The following is an 18,372-nucleotide window of genomic DNA, read 5'->3' on the forward strand; positions in this document are numbered from 1 at the left end:
CGGTCAGGAACCCATACCACACGGTATCAGAATAAGTCAAGTGAACTTGCCAAGTCAATTTGAGGATGAGTGACTTTCTAATGTTGGGGTGGCTTTGCTCAGGGAAGGATCTATATATTGAAATATGGCCTCCTCCAAGAACACCAAAAAAAACTCATCATCCCAAAATTAAATAGTCATCACAGTCCAAAGTTTCCCCAGTGATGAAGCTTGTTCAAATGATACTTTTCGTGTTGACGGTGTCCTTGAAGCCAGCCATCACACCAGCAGCAACATACCCTCCTGTAGCCAAGGATGGCTGCATTGATACCTCTGGAAAAGTAAAGATCCCATACACAAGATTGTTATCTTTGAGTCCAGATTTTCAGTCAATTGTAACTCCTCTTTAATCCTCCCATTCTAAGCATATATATATTTTTTATTTTTTTAAAATTTTTTTCTAGTAGAAGAGGAATGAAATTTAAAAAGCGGGGGAAGAGAGGAGAGATTTCAACCCAAGCCCTCTAAATCTTGGAATCTCAATCCTAGGCCTCCGTTTGATAACTAGATTCAACATTTAAATTAAATAAGTTCAGATTTTAACATATTCAAACGCATTTGATAACAAAAATTAGAACTTTTGAATTAATTGAGTTGCACCAAATATTCTAGACAAAATTTACTCTAAAAAATAATTAATAAACTAATCACATATCAGTTAATATGATATACACTCAAATGCATCAAATATCGTATTTAACAATTTAATAATTTAATAAATTTCGCCTTCAGATTTCAAATTTTATATTTTAGTTTTCAAATTTCAATTTTATCAAATACACTCTAAGCAGACTAAAACCTCATCGGCCGAAGCATATATCGTAATTACTTTCATGACATACATTACATCCAAAAACACATTTATGATTTTTTTTTCTCATATCAAGTGGAAAAAATTTATCGGTTCCCTTATTGTTTTTCACGTAAATAAATGGAAACAGTAGGGTGGACTTGAAAGTCTTCCCTTACAGAGTCTTTATGTCGTTAGCATAAGCAACCCCGTAAAGACGTGGACCCCATGGTCGTCAGAGACTAGTGTGAACAAATGCTCCTTTATATCTTGACTGCATTCGTTTGAAGTTAACCGTCCTATTTGGGGTCTACAGAAGAAGTTTCAATGGTAAAATGCGTAGGCCTTTTGTGCGTTTACTGGCTAAGTCTTCCCTTTACTTGGAATGCCTATAAAACGTCCCTATTTGGGGTCTACAGAAGAAGCTTCAATCGTAAAATGCGTAGGCCTTCTGTGGGTTTACTAACCAAGTCTTCCCTATCGCAAGTATAAAGTCCTTAGAAGTGCACAATTAACAATTGCAACTCTCTTCCGTATAAGGAAACTTGCAACTCTCTTTGAAAAACAATTCCAATGGGCTTCAATCGGTTCATTTTACCGATGCTCTTGCATTTGGTAATTGCCTTAATGCTTTCTTCCGCTTCAACTTTGACACCCCCAACATTTCCTATAGCGATGCCCGGCTGCAAAGATCATTGTGGAAATGTAAGCATTCCATTTCCATTCGGTATTACGGAAGATTGTTACCTTAACAAATATTTTTTTATCAACTGCACCAACTCTTCAACCTCTGTCCCTCAACCAGTTCTGCAGAACGCTATCAATGTCACAGATATATCTCTGGAAGGTCAGGTACACCTTATGCAGGATATAGCATCTGATTGCTATGATAAAAACGGAAGTTTATTGGGCAACATTTCACCATGGATGAGATTATCTAAACGCTTTACCTTCAGTAGTACAGCTAATAAATTCATTGTCGTTGGCTGTGATGCCTTGGCCTTAGTTAAAGGCTTTGGTCAAAACCGGAGCTACGCAACTGGATGTATCCCTTCCTGTGATTATAAGGAAGATGTAATTGATGGCTCTTGTTCTGGCATCGGTTGCTGCCGGACTGATATCCCACCAGGGGCATGGAATATTAATGTGAGCTTGACCAGTCTTAATAACCACACCAAGGTGTGGGATTTCAATCCTTGCAGCTACGCTTTTGTGGTCGAAGAGAAGGCTTTCAATTTTTCTGCAAGTAACCTCACCAACTTAAGCGATGATTTAAGTCTTCCCGTCGTGGTGGATTGGACCATTGAGGAGGGGTCATGTGAAGTTGCCCAAAGAAACACGACCTCTTATGCATGCTCTGGTAAAAACAGTCACTGTTACGAACCTTTTAAGGGGTTGGGATACCGTTGTTCTTGCGATCAAGGATACGAAGGCAACCCATATCTCCCTGATGGTTGCCAAGGTATGTGCGAAAATTTTGTTAAACTCGTCTAATTAACCAGTATGTATATGTGTGTTTCAATTCACATTTCAAATTATGCTTCTGCTTTCTATTTTTTATTGAATTCGACAGATATTAATGAATGCCAAGATCCAACTCTACACAATTGTACGAAGAATAGTGTTTGTTACAACATAGTACACATGTCCTTGTCTCAAATAAATTTTTTCCCAAATAACTTTCAATCCAAACAAACACGGTCTGGTGTACTTTTGAAAAATGATTTTTACTTGAACAAATCCTTGATAGATCCAACGTGATTTTTTTTTTGGGGATAACATTATGCAGATATTGATGAATGTCAAAAAGAAGAGACCAATAATTGCAAATTTGGAGAACTTTGCATAAACGTCGAAGGAGGCTACAATTGCTCTTGCCCGAAGGGGTACCTTCAGAAAGATGATGGAAAAGGGAGTGAAGGTTGCATCCCTCAACCTAAGAAAAGTTATCAAGCACTTGTGGCAGGTAATAGTTTGTCCTTTTTGTTATCGAAGATCCCAAGTATTATACAGATAGGTACAAAGACCAAGCTTGGCCAAAACGCAAATTACCGTTCTCAGATCAGCTTAATTTGCATTTTGTTTATAAACACACATACACATACGATCGACACAAGCCCCACTTTTTTTTTAATTTTTTCCGTTTCTTAAGGAATTATTGTTTAGAATTCCAAGATTAATGGTTGAAATGCCAAGCAGGATATTAACTAAACTTGACGATTTTATATTCATATTATGAGACACACACAGACTCACATGCGGTATCTCCAAATTTTTATCCTCCTTCGTTGAAGTGAGATAAATATTATAATGTTATTTATTGCTTATATATTGTTTCAATTTTTATCTTAAATAATAAATCAGTATGTTTTGGTGCCATGGAAAATGGGTAGCACCTATTATCACAAACCACACATTGTATCTTCATGTTTTTGGAGAATTACATAAGATAGGGATTAATCATTAATGGGAGCAACCTGAGAAGGACTAGAGCAGACTGAGCCAAAACTGCGTAGCTGAGTCAATGTCAACCCAAAGCTCGACCACCTCTTAATCAGGTTTACTTTTGACCTCGAATTGAGCGAAACCAAAGTCAACATTTGCCATACCCATCACATGTGCAAATCAAAGGGAATTAAGAGTGTGAAGCACAAGACCAATTCGATGATTAGCCACATTAATCAAGTGACATTATCTTTTTAATTCGAATTCAAATCTTTTCTTTTTTCGCTCCCTTATTATATGGTTTGAAGTCTCCATTAAAGTGAAAAAGGAAAAAAAAATTCTAGGGTAGACATTTTCTCACATTGGCTATCAGTTAAAAGCATCACATATAGAGAAACATTCTATTATTGCCGAAACAATAAACTCAGGGACAAACTCTTGCTTAAATCTTGTTCAGAAATATAATCGACAATTTCACTAACTGTCACCCAGTTCCCTGTTGGTTTGAACAGCTTGGTGGTGGTACAGATCAGTTAATATATATACAGATGAAATATAATTAATCTTGTTTCTCTGTTCAGTTAATATGTAATGTCCAAGCTTTGATGATTCTTCCTGTCGAGCTCCTGGCTATCATCCGTTTAGGAAGTAGCTGATCAGTTATGATTTAAATTTAATAATATTTGCTGCTGGAGGTCCCATTACTTCTTGTTTTAGTCTCAATTGTTTCACCAAAAGCTCTGACGCTGCGATGATTCAGCTTCAACTTCTTTGAGTTCTAGCCATTCTCTATACATTCTGTAGAAGGTGCCCTTCATCTATGTCGATTTTATTAAATTGAAACTTGTTTAGATTGATTACCTACAAAACACAAGGTCAAACGACATTGACTACTCTACGATTTGCTTCTAGGTACTTCTCCTATATTTTGCAAATCGCTATCACTTCCCTTGTTTATTGAGAAAACCCTTTTATGGGAACCTCCCTTTCTGTAATACTATTCTTCAAATAATTACCACTTCAATGTAATACCGACCAGCCTCCAAATAGCCTTCCAATTCCACAAACATCCAACCAGCAACTTGCAAAGATTTTACCAAGGACATAAAGAACTCCAGCTACACATAGGAAAGGCACATTAATACGTAGAAAACTTAGACATGTAAACCTTTTTCCTCTTTCTCAGCCCAAAAATGCACAGGTGTCATTTACTTTATCTCCCGGCGAAAGCCACCACCCACAAGAACTTCAACTGGCAACTCGTTTGAAATCAATATTTGAGTGTATGTTAACTGTAATATGCACTGTGCTTGTACAACAACAGTCTCGACTCTAAAAATTTGCAATCATTGCAATACTGGATTTGTACAGGTGCTTTTGCGGGTGCTGGCGTACTATTTCTCGTGATAGCTACTTATACCTTGTACAAAGTAGTGAAAAGGAGACGCAACAAAAAGCGCCAAGAGAAATTTTTTAAACGAAATGGAGGTCTTTTGTTGCAACACCAGTTATCTGCTGATGAAGGTGGGGTTGAGAAAACAATGCTATTCTCTGCTAAAGAATTGAACAAGGCCAGTGATGGATTCAATGAAAATCGCATACTAGGTCAAGGAGGTCAAGGTACAGTTTACAAAGGGATGCTAACGGATGGCAGAATTGTAGCAATCAAGAAGTCAAAAAAGGTTGATGAAAACCAATTGGGGCAATTCATCAACGAGGTTGTCTTGCTTTCACAAATCAATCATAGGAATGTGGTAAAGCTTCTAGGTTGTTGTCTGGAGACAGAAGTCCCACTACTAGTTTATGAATTTATCCCTAATGGAACCCTCTTTACCCTCATACATAATGGAAATAATGAGGAGCTTCCCTTGACTTGGAATTTGAGACTAAGAATAGCCATCGAGGTAGCAGGAGCATTGGCGTATCTACACTCAGCAGTTTCAATTCCAATCTACCACAGAGATATCAAATCCAGCAATATACTTTTGGATGAAAAATACATAGCAAAAGTATCAGACTTTGGAACTTCAAGGTCCGTGACAATTGACAAAACTCACTTAACTACTGTAGTTAAAGGGACTTTTGGCTATTTGGATCCAGAATATTTCCAGTCAAGCCAATTTACAGAGAAAAGTGATGTTTACAGCTTTGGGGTGGTCCTTGCTGAGCTTTTGACAAGACAAAAGCCAATATCCTCAGCAGCAACAGATGAAGATTGTAACTTGAGTTTGGCAACAAGGTTCCTGATATCCATGGAACAGGATTCTCTCAGAAATATTCTTGATCCTGAGCTCATAAATCAAGGGAATGAACAGGAGATCACAGCAGTTGCTAAACTTGCACAACGATGCTTAAACTTAAATGGGAAGAAAAGGCCAACTATGAAGGAAGTTGCCATTGGATTGGAAAGCATGAAACTATCATCAGTGCAGTCAACTACTCCAGAAAATTTTCAAAGTCCAAGCCACAATGAGGGAGAATCTGTCGTGTTTTCTGATAACAATTATACATGGACAACTGAAGGTGATAGCTCTAGATCTGTTTCGGATGTCGATCCACTTATGAATAAGCACTAGTTCATTATTCTGTTAGTGGTTAGAGTTATACATTAAGTTCCCAGATATGCTCATACTGGCCATGTCATGCCCTGGGCATCCTGAAATTTGTTATGGTAACAAATAAGGAGTTTATGTTTTCTAAAATAACTTTGATTATGAAAAATTTTTCATACTAACGTAATTCTTCAATGCTTCTTTTAGTGCCATGTGAATTTCTAACTGGCCATCATGCCCATCACTGGGAAGATCACCTATGGAACTGTTGCTTAATTCAGCTTTTAAGTTTAGCCATATTCTTTGAACTTCATTTAGTTCATGGTTGCTAGTTTCATTAATAATTTCATAATTCAGTATCATAAGTCGATGGCTACTCTGTCCATATTTAGTATAGTTGAAAGGCCTAAAATGAATTCAAAACAGCAGTATTTTCGCAAAGTTCCAACCCATTCTCAATTAGCATTCCATCATAAATATTGGCACGAAATTACACATCGACTTCTATAATACTTCTTCATAAAGCCTACACTCTTATATCAGTACAGTGAAAATTAAATTAAAAAAAAGTCATGCTTGCTTCTGAGTGCTAAACTGACTAAAACATTATCTCTCATTATATATATTGGCCCAAGATCGATTATTGTCTAGTACTGTAGGTTCCTTTTAAGTTTTTGACTCACCAGCAAAAAATTTCAAAGCGTAAAACACAATAAAGAAGCTGCGAACATATCAATGGCGAATCCTCTCTCTCCTGAAGCCGAACTAGATGAATGTGTCAGTGTTGCCCACAAGGCTGGAGGAAATCATCGGAAGATGCCTACCGTGGCCAAAGGAGACGAATCAAGTCCTGTGAAAAGAATGGTGAAGGTCGAGTTACAGAGGCCGAAATCAGAGCAAAGGAAGCCATGCTTTCAATTATTTTAAAGATGTTCCCTTCTCATGCAGTACTGGAGAAGAAACAAAGTGGAGTAATCTTCAGGCAATGGCAGAAGGGGCGGCTGCTCCTGATTTTGTTTGGGATTTGGACCTTGTTGATCGATAAGTGTAATTTTATTATTTATTTTATTATTAATTTTCTCTATTACTTGATCCAATATGAATTAATTGTTAAATTCTACTCATTTTTTATATTTTACATTTATTTCAGGAAGTAGATAGAAAATACCACAATAAGTGCCAATTTAACGGAAAAGGAGCCTAAGTAAGAGAGACTATCTCAGAGGGCATTTTTGGAAAAGAAAAACTTATGCTCATTTTGATAATTGCTGCAAGGACAGCGGAAGGCAGATTTTTTTTCTTTTCTTTTGGCCGCCGCACAGGAGCATAGGGGGAGGACCGAGATAGAAAAATTGTGCAGAGAACAGGCACTCCTTTGGAGTTGCTTTGTTTGACTTTTCTGTTTAGCTTTTTGGCAGTGATAGTCTCCCTCGTATGTGAGGATCTTTTGACTTTTCTTTGCATGACTTTTTAGTGGGTTCTTTTCCTTCTTCATACGACGCCTTCAATCGAATTAAATTGATGGCCGCGGATCTTGCTTCAATTCTGTATGGATTCTTTGCATCAAATATCAACTAATTTCTTCACTCTAATCAAAGAACAATGGAGGTTTTGATTCACCTAAAAAATTATGAGATCGATTTAATTTTATCTTTTCATTTTATTTATTAGTATTCGCATATTCTCTTATTACAGTGATTATAATTGTCCAACTAATTGATTGTCTCGAATCCGGATAATTAGTTGATTGAATAATCTATTATCAATTAGGGCATTAAATTCGTAATTGTTTAATTACTCTAAAATAATGACAAATGGCATGATTGGATTTGTGTCAGGGGAATACGCGGGTTAACCTAAAATAACCCTGGTAGTGCGTTATTTGGTTAGAATAGGGTTCCTCTAATACGTGAAGCAATTAGAAAATTAAATCTTATGGGCGTACCTAAATTTATTTCCTAATTAGAGCAGTGATTAACAGGCGTACCTTAATCACCGACGCAGTAAGGAGGGATTGACTGCCATCTCTTGTTTGATAGTTATAACCTATTTATTGATAAATAATTGGTATTGCCTTTGCTTCAATGATCAATTAGGTGTACCATTGCTGAAGTTATTTCTTGACTAGAGCCTTAGTTATCATTCATTTGATTTTAGTAACTTGTTATTTAATTTTTAATAGTTTCTTAGATTTTATTTGAATTTCTTTGATTGTCATCTTCTGCACAAAAACATTAATGTCTTTTGATTTGCATTGGAACTAAATATGTGCTTTATTCGTTAAGTATAGTCTGTAAAAGTATACACTTGCAAATGTGGCATTTGAAAAATAGGAAAGAAATGTTATTTGACTATAATTAACAATCAAAAATTGTATTTGTTAGTAATGTTACAGAAATTAAAATCAACAATTAAATTTTATAAACCGGTGTTGAGGAAACCTCCCTCAATTCATTTATTGTTTTACGAATCTTACCAAAAGCAAGCATGACAATCTAAGAACTGTAATACGAAACTAAGGAAATATATTTGCAATTGGTTGTTTTCACTAAAAATGCCCATGAACCATTTAATGATTTAATGATACCAACCTTGTGTGAAGTAAAATATGTATCCTCTCGCCATGTGGACGTATTTAAAATTTGTTATCTTTTATTATGTCTATATTTTTTTTTATTTAAAATAAATCCCCTCATTTTCACGCGCTTCCCAAATCCATGGTTCATCATTTATATTCAATTTGATCAACTTTACTGATGACCTACCTCATATAAATTTGTATTAATTGTGTGTTCTATATTTGTTGTCCATGAAATTGTATGTATTGTTGTGTAATGAAATCGATAACAGTCCTTGAATAGTAGTACTGGTTTGGTTTTTTATGTCTATTACTAAAATATGTGACGTTAATGCCGAGGTATTGGCATTTTTTTCCACTCTTTCATCTTTAGAAGAGTGATATAAATCCATGCATATAGACACAGACATAAATGTATTGTGCGTGTATTTGAAGACAACATTTGCATCCTAAGCCAGCCATTGAGCTTTTGTGTCTCCATTATTGTTTCTGAAGTTTTAAAATTTTTGGAAATGTTTAAAATGTCATTATTAGTTTTGTGCTTGGATTGAACCCAAAAATATGGTTGTATTAGTTAAGTTTAATTGGTAAAGTTAAAGTCTTCCAAACACACCATAGCAAGAAGTAGGAAACATTGGCAATGATTTTGCAATATAATTTCAATTTCAATTACTTACAAAAATAAAATATCATCGTGCTTGATATATATTGGTTAAGTTTGCCAAAATAAGAATGAACAATTAAATGCTTCAACTTAATAATAACGAAATCTTCCCCAATTGATTTAGTCTTTGTATTAGACTTAACAAAAAAATTATTTTGATGTATTTAATTCCTACAAAACAAAGTTAGGAAAATATCATTGCAATTGGTTAATTATATTAAAATTAAAAACAAACATATTAATGGGCGAATGGTATTTCTTGGCATTTGGTTGCATCCGGACACGTTCCATTTTGTTTCATCTCCACGCGACGTTGGCCACAACATAACGTTCTACTGCCAGCACATTACACTACAACACATGTCGTTCTTTGCATTCCTACCTACGGTAGGAGCGGTCAACGCGATCTTACCATCAAGAGATCCCATCAAGTCGTCAAAATGCAGAGAGGGTTTGGGAAAGTTAAGATGACAAGTAGGAAACGGAAAAATCTACCGCAAACGGAAAAACTGGTTTTCATTGGGTGGACTCGTACGCTAGATCTACCAAGTATTTGACCATTTGAATTAGTGTCTCAATGTCCATGTTGCACATATGTCTATCGATGTGTTCGATGATGAAGGCTGGTGTTCAAGTATTAATTTTTAGAAAAACAAGTTAAAATAGAAAAGTGTCCAACTATATAGGAGTGCAACGATTGCCACAAAAGTTATAAAAGATTATATTTAATGAACTTTACAAGGAATATTTTTTTTATAGCATTAAACTACAAACAATGAATATAATATATATCAATTTCAATCATAATTAATAAGAGTTAGAAAGGTGAAACATCCTTTGGGTTATGACGAGTTAAGTCAAAAAATAATTTTTTTATACAATATCCAACTTCAAAAAGTACTTCAATGGTGAATCAAAAATACATCTAAGCCCCTCATTAGTTTGACTATTGTATAATAGATAATTCTATCAGTTTAGAGTTGCTAATCATATAAGCTTTATAATCCTAAACCATGTCGTCAATGATAAATATAAACAAGTTTCACCAAATGAAATCATTTCTCTTAAAAGTTAAACTATTCAAATTTGAGGAAAGAAATTTCAGTATAATATATTTACGTAGTGTTACAATTGCAATAGAACTATGAATCATTTTGTAATCCACGATTGAAAGAAAAAATAAAGAAAAAAATTGCTAACATTAATTAAAAAAATTCATAGAATGATGTAAGGGCGAACAACAAATTATTCAAAAAGCTAAAAATATAAACTCAAATGAAAATTTAAAAAGGCACTCATGCAACCCATATCCAACCAAAAGTGGAATGCTTTGTTGCTTGTGCATTGGTGTTGGTTAGAAAAATTAATTTTTAAATATTAAATATTAATTTTTTTCATCTCAATTACATTTATTCTTTCAAAACAATTGATTTTTTTAAAAAGTTTGTGAAACCATAAAAGAAGAAATTTCAAAGCATCATGTTTATGCGTAAAGCATGCGCTCCATTACTAGTTTGCTGAAAGGGTGCATTTTAGTGGAATATTTTGAGCATTATTGCACAATTATTTGGTTAAATATTTCATTAATTGGGTGGATTTTTCTAAGATACGATTTTGGTGCCAATTGCAGGATTTGATGCTGAAAAATGCTTAAAATTGAAATTCAGAAGATGTGTAGTACGGGGGGCACTTCAAACAGTGGGGTTCACTTGAGAAGTTGAAGAAACTAAATTGTAATAGACACTATTTTATTTTACTTTGGGAAGTCTTGTTTTAATTTTTTAATACCAATTTCTATTAAGGGAAAATCCCCTCCGTGAATTTCGGTGGGACCAAGACAAAAAGAGGGGAGTATTAGACTCAGGAGGTCGGCTTTGCTTAGAGAATTAATTCTTCGTCTGGCTTAGGTTTCTTTTCGTTCTTTGTAGCTTTTGAATGGGGTGGCCCGTAGCTCTGTAAAAGAATCAGGGGACACAAGCCCCAATTGTTGACTTTGCAAATAGCTTTTCCAATCGTATTGACCAAATTGAGTAAGAAGCAATTGAAAAAAGCTTTTCCTCGTAGCATTGTGAGCAATTAGGAGGCAGCCGCCGTTGTGGACTTGTTGGCTTTGCTGTTCATTTGGGTTTTGACCGAAACTGGAAGACAGCACCAGACCGTCGTATTTGTATGCTTTTGGAGAACAATTGGGAGGAATAAAAATTCATTGCGTTTCTCTTTTGGCGTTGACCGAAGGAGGGAAATTGATCTGAAAACTTTTCCAAACTCCACACGCGTGGCTTGTTCGCTTGTTCTCTAATTATGGGGAACTAAATCCCTAATTCTAGTCAAGGGGGCAATTAACAAATTGGTTCGGTAATTATTGTGAGATCTAAGTCGCTTTTAATTATTTCTTTCAATTATCGGTATTTATATGCTTCATGCTTTTAATTGCTATAACTCTTGTGTATGATTGATTAGTGCGCAATAATTAATTGTTCATATAGGCTATTATGCTAATTAGGGGTAATTGAATCCGTAATTGTTCGAATATCCTTATCTGAATAGCAACTGGCGTAATTGGATTTATGTCAGGGAGACGTATAATCTAATTTAAACAAACCTCGTAGCGTATTTGCTAGTAAGGATTGGGCCTTTCTAATTATTAATGCAATCTAGAGATTAAATTCTATGGTCGTACTTAGAGTTATTTTTGGGTTAGAGAAATAGTTAACGGTCGTACCTTAACTATCGAGAAATTAAGGAAGGGTTGGTTGTTTATCGCGTGCATGGCAACTATAACCAATCTATAAATAATTGTTTGAATTATTTTGCATCGATGATCAGTGCCTGAACCGTTTCTGAAGTGTACCCTTGGCTAGAACTCTCCTAATTATTTCTTTTAGTTAATTACTTTTTGCAGTTAAATTATTTAGTTAACTTTTAATTCTAAAGCCCCCCATCAATCTTGACTTGAAAAGAAATAAATTTCTCCCCAGTCGCTGAGGAGACGACCCTGCTTGCCACTGTCTACTAGTTAGTGAATTCAGTTAAATAATTAATTCAGGTATATCGCATTAAGCAAACTTTTCGGGAACATGGTGAATCAAGTAACCCATTGCACACTTAGAGTCCCTGCTTCAATACTAGAATTGATTATTGACTGTTTCAGGTGGTAGTTAGGTTTTATTTATTATTATCGCACAGGTTCGGCACCTGTCAATTTTTGCCGCCGTTGCCGGGGACTGGCGTTTGAAATATTTATTTCTTTTTAGGTTTAGTTTTTTTTTGATATTTTTGCTAGTTTATGCCCCGTTCTTCTCGTACAGGTAAATTGATATACGATTTTGAGGTTGATAAGGCAGCGCGTAGGCGAAGGCAAGAGACCAGAAGACGTAAAGAAGGGCAAGTATCTACTACAAACGAGTCAATAGAAGACGAATTTAGCATGGCTAACACCCAAACATTACGGGAGCTGGCTGTCCCGGAGTTGACTCACCAGCTCTTGTGCATCACATTTCCCACTTTGGCTGAGAATACCGCTTTCGAGTTGAAGTCGGGGTTGATTCACCTCCTACCCTTGTTCCATGGTCTCTCTGGTGAAGAACCCTACAAACACGTCAAAGAATTCGAAGTGGTTTGCTCGAGCATGAAACCTTTTGGGTCATTGAAGAGCAAATTAGATTAAGAGCTTTTCCTTTCTTTCTCAAGGATGCAGCAAAGATTGGCTATACTACCTACCTGCACGTAGCATTACCACATGGGTACAATTGAAAAAGAAGTTTTTAGAAAAATTCTTCCCTGCATCCCGGGCTGCGAGTTTGAGGAAGGAGATATGCAGCATCAAACAGTATCCCGGAGAATCCTTGTATGACTATTGGGAAAGATTGAACAAGTTGTACACTAGATACCCGCATCATCAATTAGTGAACAACTGTTGATCCTGTACTTCTATGAAGGGCTCCAGTCAACTGATAGGAGCATCATTGACGCTGCAAGTGGAGGGGCACTGGCGAATAAGACGCCAAGAGAAGCATGGGAGCTTATTGAGTCAATGGCAGAAATTTCGCAGCAATTTGGCTTCCGTGAGAGCAACCCCACCCGTAGCGTCAACGAGGTAGAGACGTCATCCATTCAGCAGCAACTGTCGGAGTTGACGTCTGGTTAGACAATTAGCCGTGGGGAACGTGCAGCGAGCGAAGGTCTGTGGAATCTGCACAAGTATGGACCACTGTACAGACACATGTCCCCTTTTGCAAGAGGATGGGGCTGAACAGGTGAACATGGCCGGAGGCGTACTCGCGCCTCGTAGGCAGTATGACCCGTACTCCAACACGTACAATTCAAGTTGGAGAGACCATCCCAATTTCAGTTATGGGAACAGGTCACAAAATTCATTCCCAAATCATCCACCAGGATTTCAGCAGCCATGGCAAACAAAACCTCAACCCTCGTCCTCCAATTCAGGAAGCTCTTTGGAGGATATTGTCAAAAGCCTGGCCACGACTACTACTCAGCTTCAACAGGAGATCAGATTCTTGACCACGAATACCGCTCAGCTCCAGCAGGAGACTAAAGCCTTAACCACGAGCACTATCTAATTCCAGTAGGGCACCAAAGTGGGCATGAAAGACCAGGATGCTTTAATAAGCCAAATTGCAACTGCCATCAACCGTTTGGAGTCCCACGTTTATGGAAAATTGCTATCACAATCCGAGGCAAATTCCAGAAATGTAAGTGCCATGACACTGAGGAGTGGCAAGGAAGTGGAGGGACCTAAAGTGAAAAATTCGAAGAGCAAAAATGAGGAGGAGATAGAAAAGGAGATTGAAGAGGAAGGGCGCATCCGCGAAGACCCTAAGGTAACATTTACTCCTTCACCTCTCATCAAATCTGACTTACCTTCTTTTCCTTGCAGGTTGGAGAAGACAAAGAAGGTAGAGAAGGAAAAAGAGCTTTTGGATGTGTTCCGGAAAGTAGATATCAACATCCCCTTGTTGAATGCAATCAAGTAGATACCGAAATATGCTAAATTTTTGAAGGACTTGTGCACCCACAAAAGGAAGCTAAGAGGAGATAAACGAGTGGCGGTGAGAGAAAATGTGTAGACAATACTCCAAAGAAAACTCCCTCCAAAGTGTGGGGACCCAGGTATGTTGACAATTCCATGTAAAATAGGAGATACCTCGATTAGGAAAACGATGTTGCATTTAGGGGCGTCGATTAATGTTATGCCTAAAACTATTTATGCGTCTTTAAATCTTGTGCCATTAAAAGGTACAAGTATTATAATCCAACTAGCAGACCATACCAACGCTTATTCAGAGGGATTAGTTGAAGATGTTTTGGTACAGGTCAATCAGTTAGTCTTTCCTGCAGATTTCTATATCCTAGGCATGGGGGATGAAAAGTCACTAAATCCGTCACCTATTTTGTTAGATAGACCATTTTTTAGCACTGTTAGGACAAAAATATATGTAAATGAGGGTACTTTGTCAATGAAATTTGATGAAAAAATGGTGAATTTTAATATCTTTGATGCGATGAAATACTCGGATGATACTAACTCCATTTTTGCTTTAAGTGTTATTGAGTCCCTTATGTAGGAAACGTTCGAATTGGGTGGAGAAGATGCACTGACAGTAGCTTTGGCCAAACATCTTGAGTTGGGGGCAGTTTCTGATATAGAAATAAATGATGAGTTATACCATACGGTTGAAACTTTGCATTCGCTCCCACCAATTTCTCCGAGGTATGAGTTTGTTTCCCTCTTTGTACTAGAGACTCAAACAAAATTGTTGCCTTCTGTTGTGCAGGCACCTGAGTTGGAGTTTAAGCCTCTCTCAAAGCATTTGAAGTATGCTTTTCTCGGAGACAAGGAGACACTGCCAGTCATCATATCTGCACACCTGTCACCTCATCTTCTTCGAGATCATAAGGAGGCGATTGGGTAGAGCATCGCAGATATCAAGGAAATTAGCCCATCCTTATGCATGCACCGGATACGGCTTGAGGATAATGCAAAGCCGGTAAGACAGGCGCAGCGAAGATTGAACCCACTAATGATGGAGATAGTTAAAATGGAGATACTAAAACTCCTGAAAGTGGGAATCATCTTAGCCATCTCAGACAGTCCCTGGGTGAGCCTTGTTCAAGTAGTCCCGAAAAAGCCGGGGGTTACGGTAGAAGAAAACCAGGAGGGAGAGATGGTCCCATTAAGGAAACCCACAGGATGGCGCCAGTGCATTGACTATCGATGACTGAATGCCGTGGCGAAGAAGGACCGCTTCCCTCTCCCTTTTATTGATCAGATGATAGAAAGATTAGTTGGTCGTGTCTATTACTGTTTTCTTGATGGTTTATCAAAGTATTTTCAGATCGCGATAACACCGGAGGATCAGGAGAAAATCACATTCACCTGCCCCTTTGGTACGTTTGCCTACCGGAGGATGCCTTTCGGCCTCTGCAATACTCTAATAACTTTTCAAAGGTGCATGGTGAGTATCTTTTCCTAATATGTAGAAAAGATTATTGAGGTGTTTATGAATGATTTTAGTGTGTATAGGGATAATTTTAATGAATGCCTTGATAATTTAGTTTTAATTTTAAAAAAATGCATAGAAGCGAATTTAGTCCTTAATTGGGAGAAATGTCACTTCATGGTGGAGCATGGTATTGTCTTAGGACATGTAATGTCGGCTAGAGGCATAGAGGTAGATAAAGCGAAAGTCGATATTATTTCTGCTTTACCTTACCCCATAAGTGTACGGGAAGTGCTGTCCTTTTTGGGTCATGTAGGGTTCTACAGGAGATTTATCAACAATTTCTCCAAAATTGGAGCGCCCCTGTTTAAGTTGTTGTAAAAGGATATAGCATTTGACTTCACCGAGGAGTGCAGGATGACATTTGACAAATTGAAGGAATCGTTAACCTCACCGCCCGTCATCCAACCGCCGGACTGGAGCCTCCCATTTGAAATAATGTGTGACGCGAGTGACTATGCAGTGGGAGCAGTGTTAGGGCAAAGAATTGGCAGGACGGCACATGCAATCTACTATGCATCAAAGGCGTTGAATGGAGTTCAATTCAATTATTCTACAACGGAGAAAGAATTACTAGTTGTGGTTCTTGTATTAGAAAAATTTAGACCTTATTTGTTAGATGCAAAAGTAACAGTTTTCTCTGATCATGCAATCTTAAGGTACTTGATGACGAAGAAGGATGTAAAACCAAGGCTCATCAGATGAATCCTGCTCCTTCAAGAGTTCAACTTGGAGATTAAAGATAAAAGTGGGCAAGAGAATTTAGTTGCAGATCACTTTAGCTGCTTACTAACACATAAGAAAGAGCAACCATTGAGAGAGACATTTCCAGAGGAGCAACTCCTTGCCATTAATTCATTTGCACCCTGGTATGCTGACATTGTAAATTTCTTAGTGACTAATCAACTGCTTACAGATTGGCCCAAGACTAAGAGAGACAAGTTAAAAAGTGATGTCAAATACTATATTTGGGACGACCCCTACCTGTGGAGGCAATGTTCTGATCAAATGCTAAGAAGGTGTGTAAGTGTAGGTGAATTCCACTCCATTTTAAATTTTTGTCATTTGTTTGCATGTGGAGGGCATTTTGGGCCTAAAAGAACAGCTCGTAAAATGTTGGAGAGTGGCCTTTATTGGCCCACCCTTTTTAAAAATACGTACTTATTTTGTAAATCATGTAATAAGTGTCAAAGGGTGGAAAATATTCTTCGTAGGGACCAAATGCTCCAAACCCCCATGTTGTTTGTTGAAATTTTTATGTTTGGGGGATAGATTTTATGGGTCTCTTTCCCTTATCTTTTGGATTCGTATATATCTTACGTGCTGTAGATTATGTCTCTAAGTGGGTGGAAGCAAAACCCATATGTACTAATGATTCTAGAGTGGTTGCAGAGTTTTTCAAATCTAACATATTTGTCCGCTTTGAGATGCCGAGAGTTGTGATAAGTGATAGGGGCATACACTTTTGTAATAAGATTATTGCTGCCCTGTTCCGAAAATATGGCGTGCTCTACAAGGTATCTGCACCTTATCACCCGCAGACAAATGGGCAAGTCAAAGTGTCAAATTAAATCAATCTTGGAGAAGATGGTACACCCGGACAGGAAGGATTGGAGCTTGAAGTTAGAAAATGCACTGTGGGCGTACCGCACCGCGTATAAGACGCCGATTGGGATGTCCCCGTACAGACTTGTCTTCGGGAAGGCTTGTCATCTTCCCGTGGAGTTCGAACACAAGGCGTTTTGGGCGGTGAAGAATGCAACATGAACCTGGAAGATGCGGGGGTCCAAAGGAAATTGCAGCTACAAGAATTGGAGAAAATTAGGAATGAAGCATATGAGAATGTCACGATCTATAAGGAAAAAAGTAAAATCTTCCATGATCAGCAAGTTTCAAGGAAATCTTTTGTAGTAAGGCAAAAAGTCCTCTTGTATCACTCGAGGATTAAACTTTTTCCCGGTAAGTTGCATTTTCATTGGATTGGTCCCTATGTCGTTTCTAATGTGTTTCATTATGGTGCAGTGGAGATCCAAAGTTTAAAGACAGAGAACAAATTCGTGGTGAATGGCCATCGTCTCAAACCTTATTTTGAAGGATTCTCAGTTAAAGAAGTAGAAGTTGTACACCTCAAGGATCCAATTTATCTTGTTTGAGGGTTCCAGCTGCGTCTAGCCAAAGACATTAAATAAAGTCGCTATTTGGGAGGCAACCCAAGACTATTTGTTTTAGTTTTCGTACATTTTTGCAGTTTTATTTAAGTGTTAGTGTCATTTAGTAGTTTGTTGTTTGGTGGCAGGAAGTTGGCAGTTAGACGTGCCCACGCTAAGTGGTCACGTCTAAGGAAAAGAGTTGGAAGGCGACGATCAGAAGACTCTATAGCAGTTAAGTGTGCCCACGCTAGGTAGTCACGTTTAAGGGAAGAAAGTTCTTGTCCGCGGTCAGAAGACTCTACAGTAGTTAGACGTGCCCACGCCAGATAGTCACGCCTAAGGAACTCAATTTTCGAAAATTGGTCAGAAGATTCTATAGCAGTTAGACGTGCCCACGCCAGGTGGTCACGCTTAAAGTCAAAAATTTTGACAGATGATCAGAAGACTAGAGGGCAGTTAGGCGTGCCCACACCTAAGATAGGGGTTCATTGTTCTGAAAAAAAAAAGTGTGAAAAGACCAAATTGCCCTTCAAAAAAAAAGAAAGAGAAAATTCAAGGACCCGTAGCCCTACTTCTCTTCTTTCTTTTCTTTTTCTTTCTTTCTTTCTTTCTTTCTTTTTCTTCTTCATTCTT

At 37.5% G+C, this 18,372-nt stretch overlaps 2 protein-coding genes and 1 non-coding gene across 3 annotated transcripts; 2 read left to right on the plus strand and 1 right to left on the minus strand.

Moving 5' to 3' along the window:
* Positions 1-1,374: 1,374 nt before the first annotated feature.
* LOC113714386 (wall-associated receptor kinase-like 6) lies at positions 1,375-6,013 on the plus strand. The gene is made up of 3 exons (XM_027238198.2): positions 1,375-2,291; positions 2,619-2,795; positions 4,646-6,013. The coding sequence occupies exons 1-3, from the start codon at positions 1,403-1,405 to the stop codon at positions 5,848-5,850; spliced, it is 2,271 nt and encodes a 756-aa protein (XP_027093999.2). The 5' UTR covers positions 1,375-1,402; the 3' UTR covers positions 5,851-6,013.
* A 6,852-nt stretch (positions 6,014-12,865) lies between these two features.
* Positions 12,866-12,972, minus strand: LOC140016341 (small nucleolar RNA R71). The gene has a single exon (XR_011822736.1). It is a non-coding gene; the product is annotated as a small nucleolar RNA R71 (small nucleolar RNA).
* A 2,974-nt stretch (positions 12,973-15,946) lies between these two features.
* On the plus strand, positions 15,947-17,742 carry LOC140015792 (uncharacterized). Its single transcript, XM_072068612.1, has 5 exons — positions 15,947-16,270; positions 16,391-16,586; positions 16,919-17,106; positions 17,278-17,455; positions 17,612-17,742. Exons 1-5 carry the CDS (start codon positions 15,947-15,949, stop codon positions 17,740-17,742), a joined length of 1,017 nt encoding a protein of 338 aa, XP_071924713.1.
* The last annotated feature ends 630 nt before the right edge of the window (positions 17,743-18,372 follow it).

The sequence above is a fragment of the Coffea arabica genome, chromosome 10c (assembly GCF_036785885.1).
Source record: "Coffea arabica cultivar ET-39 chromosome 10c, Coffea Arabica ET-39 HiFi, whole genome shotgun sequence".
Taxonomy (NCBI): domain Eukaryota; kingdom Viridiplantae; phylum Streptophyta; class Magnoliopsida; order Gentianales; family Rubiaceae; genus Coffea; species Coffea arabica.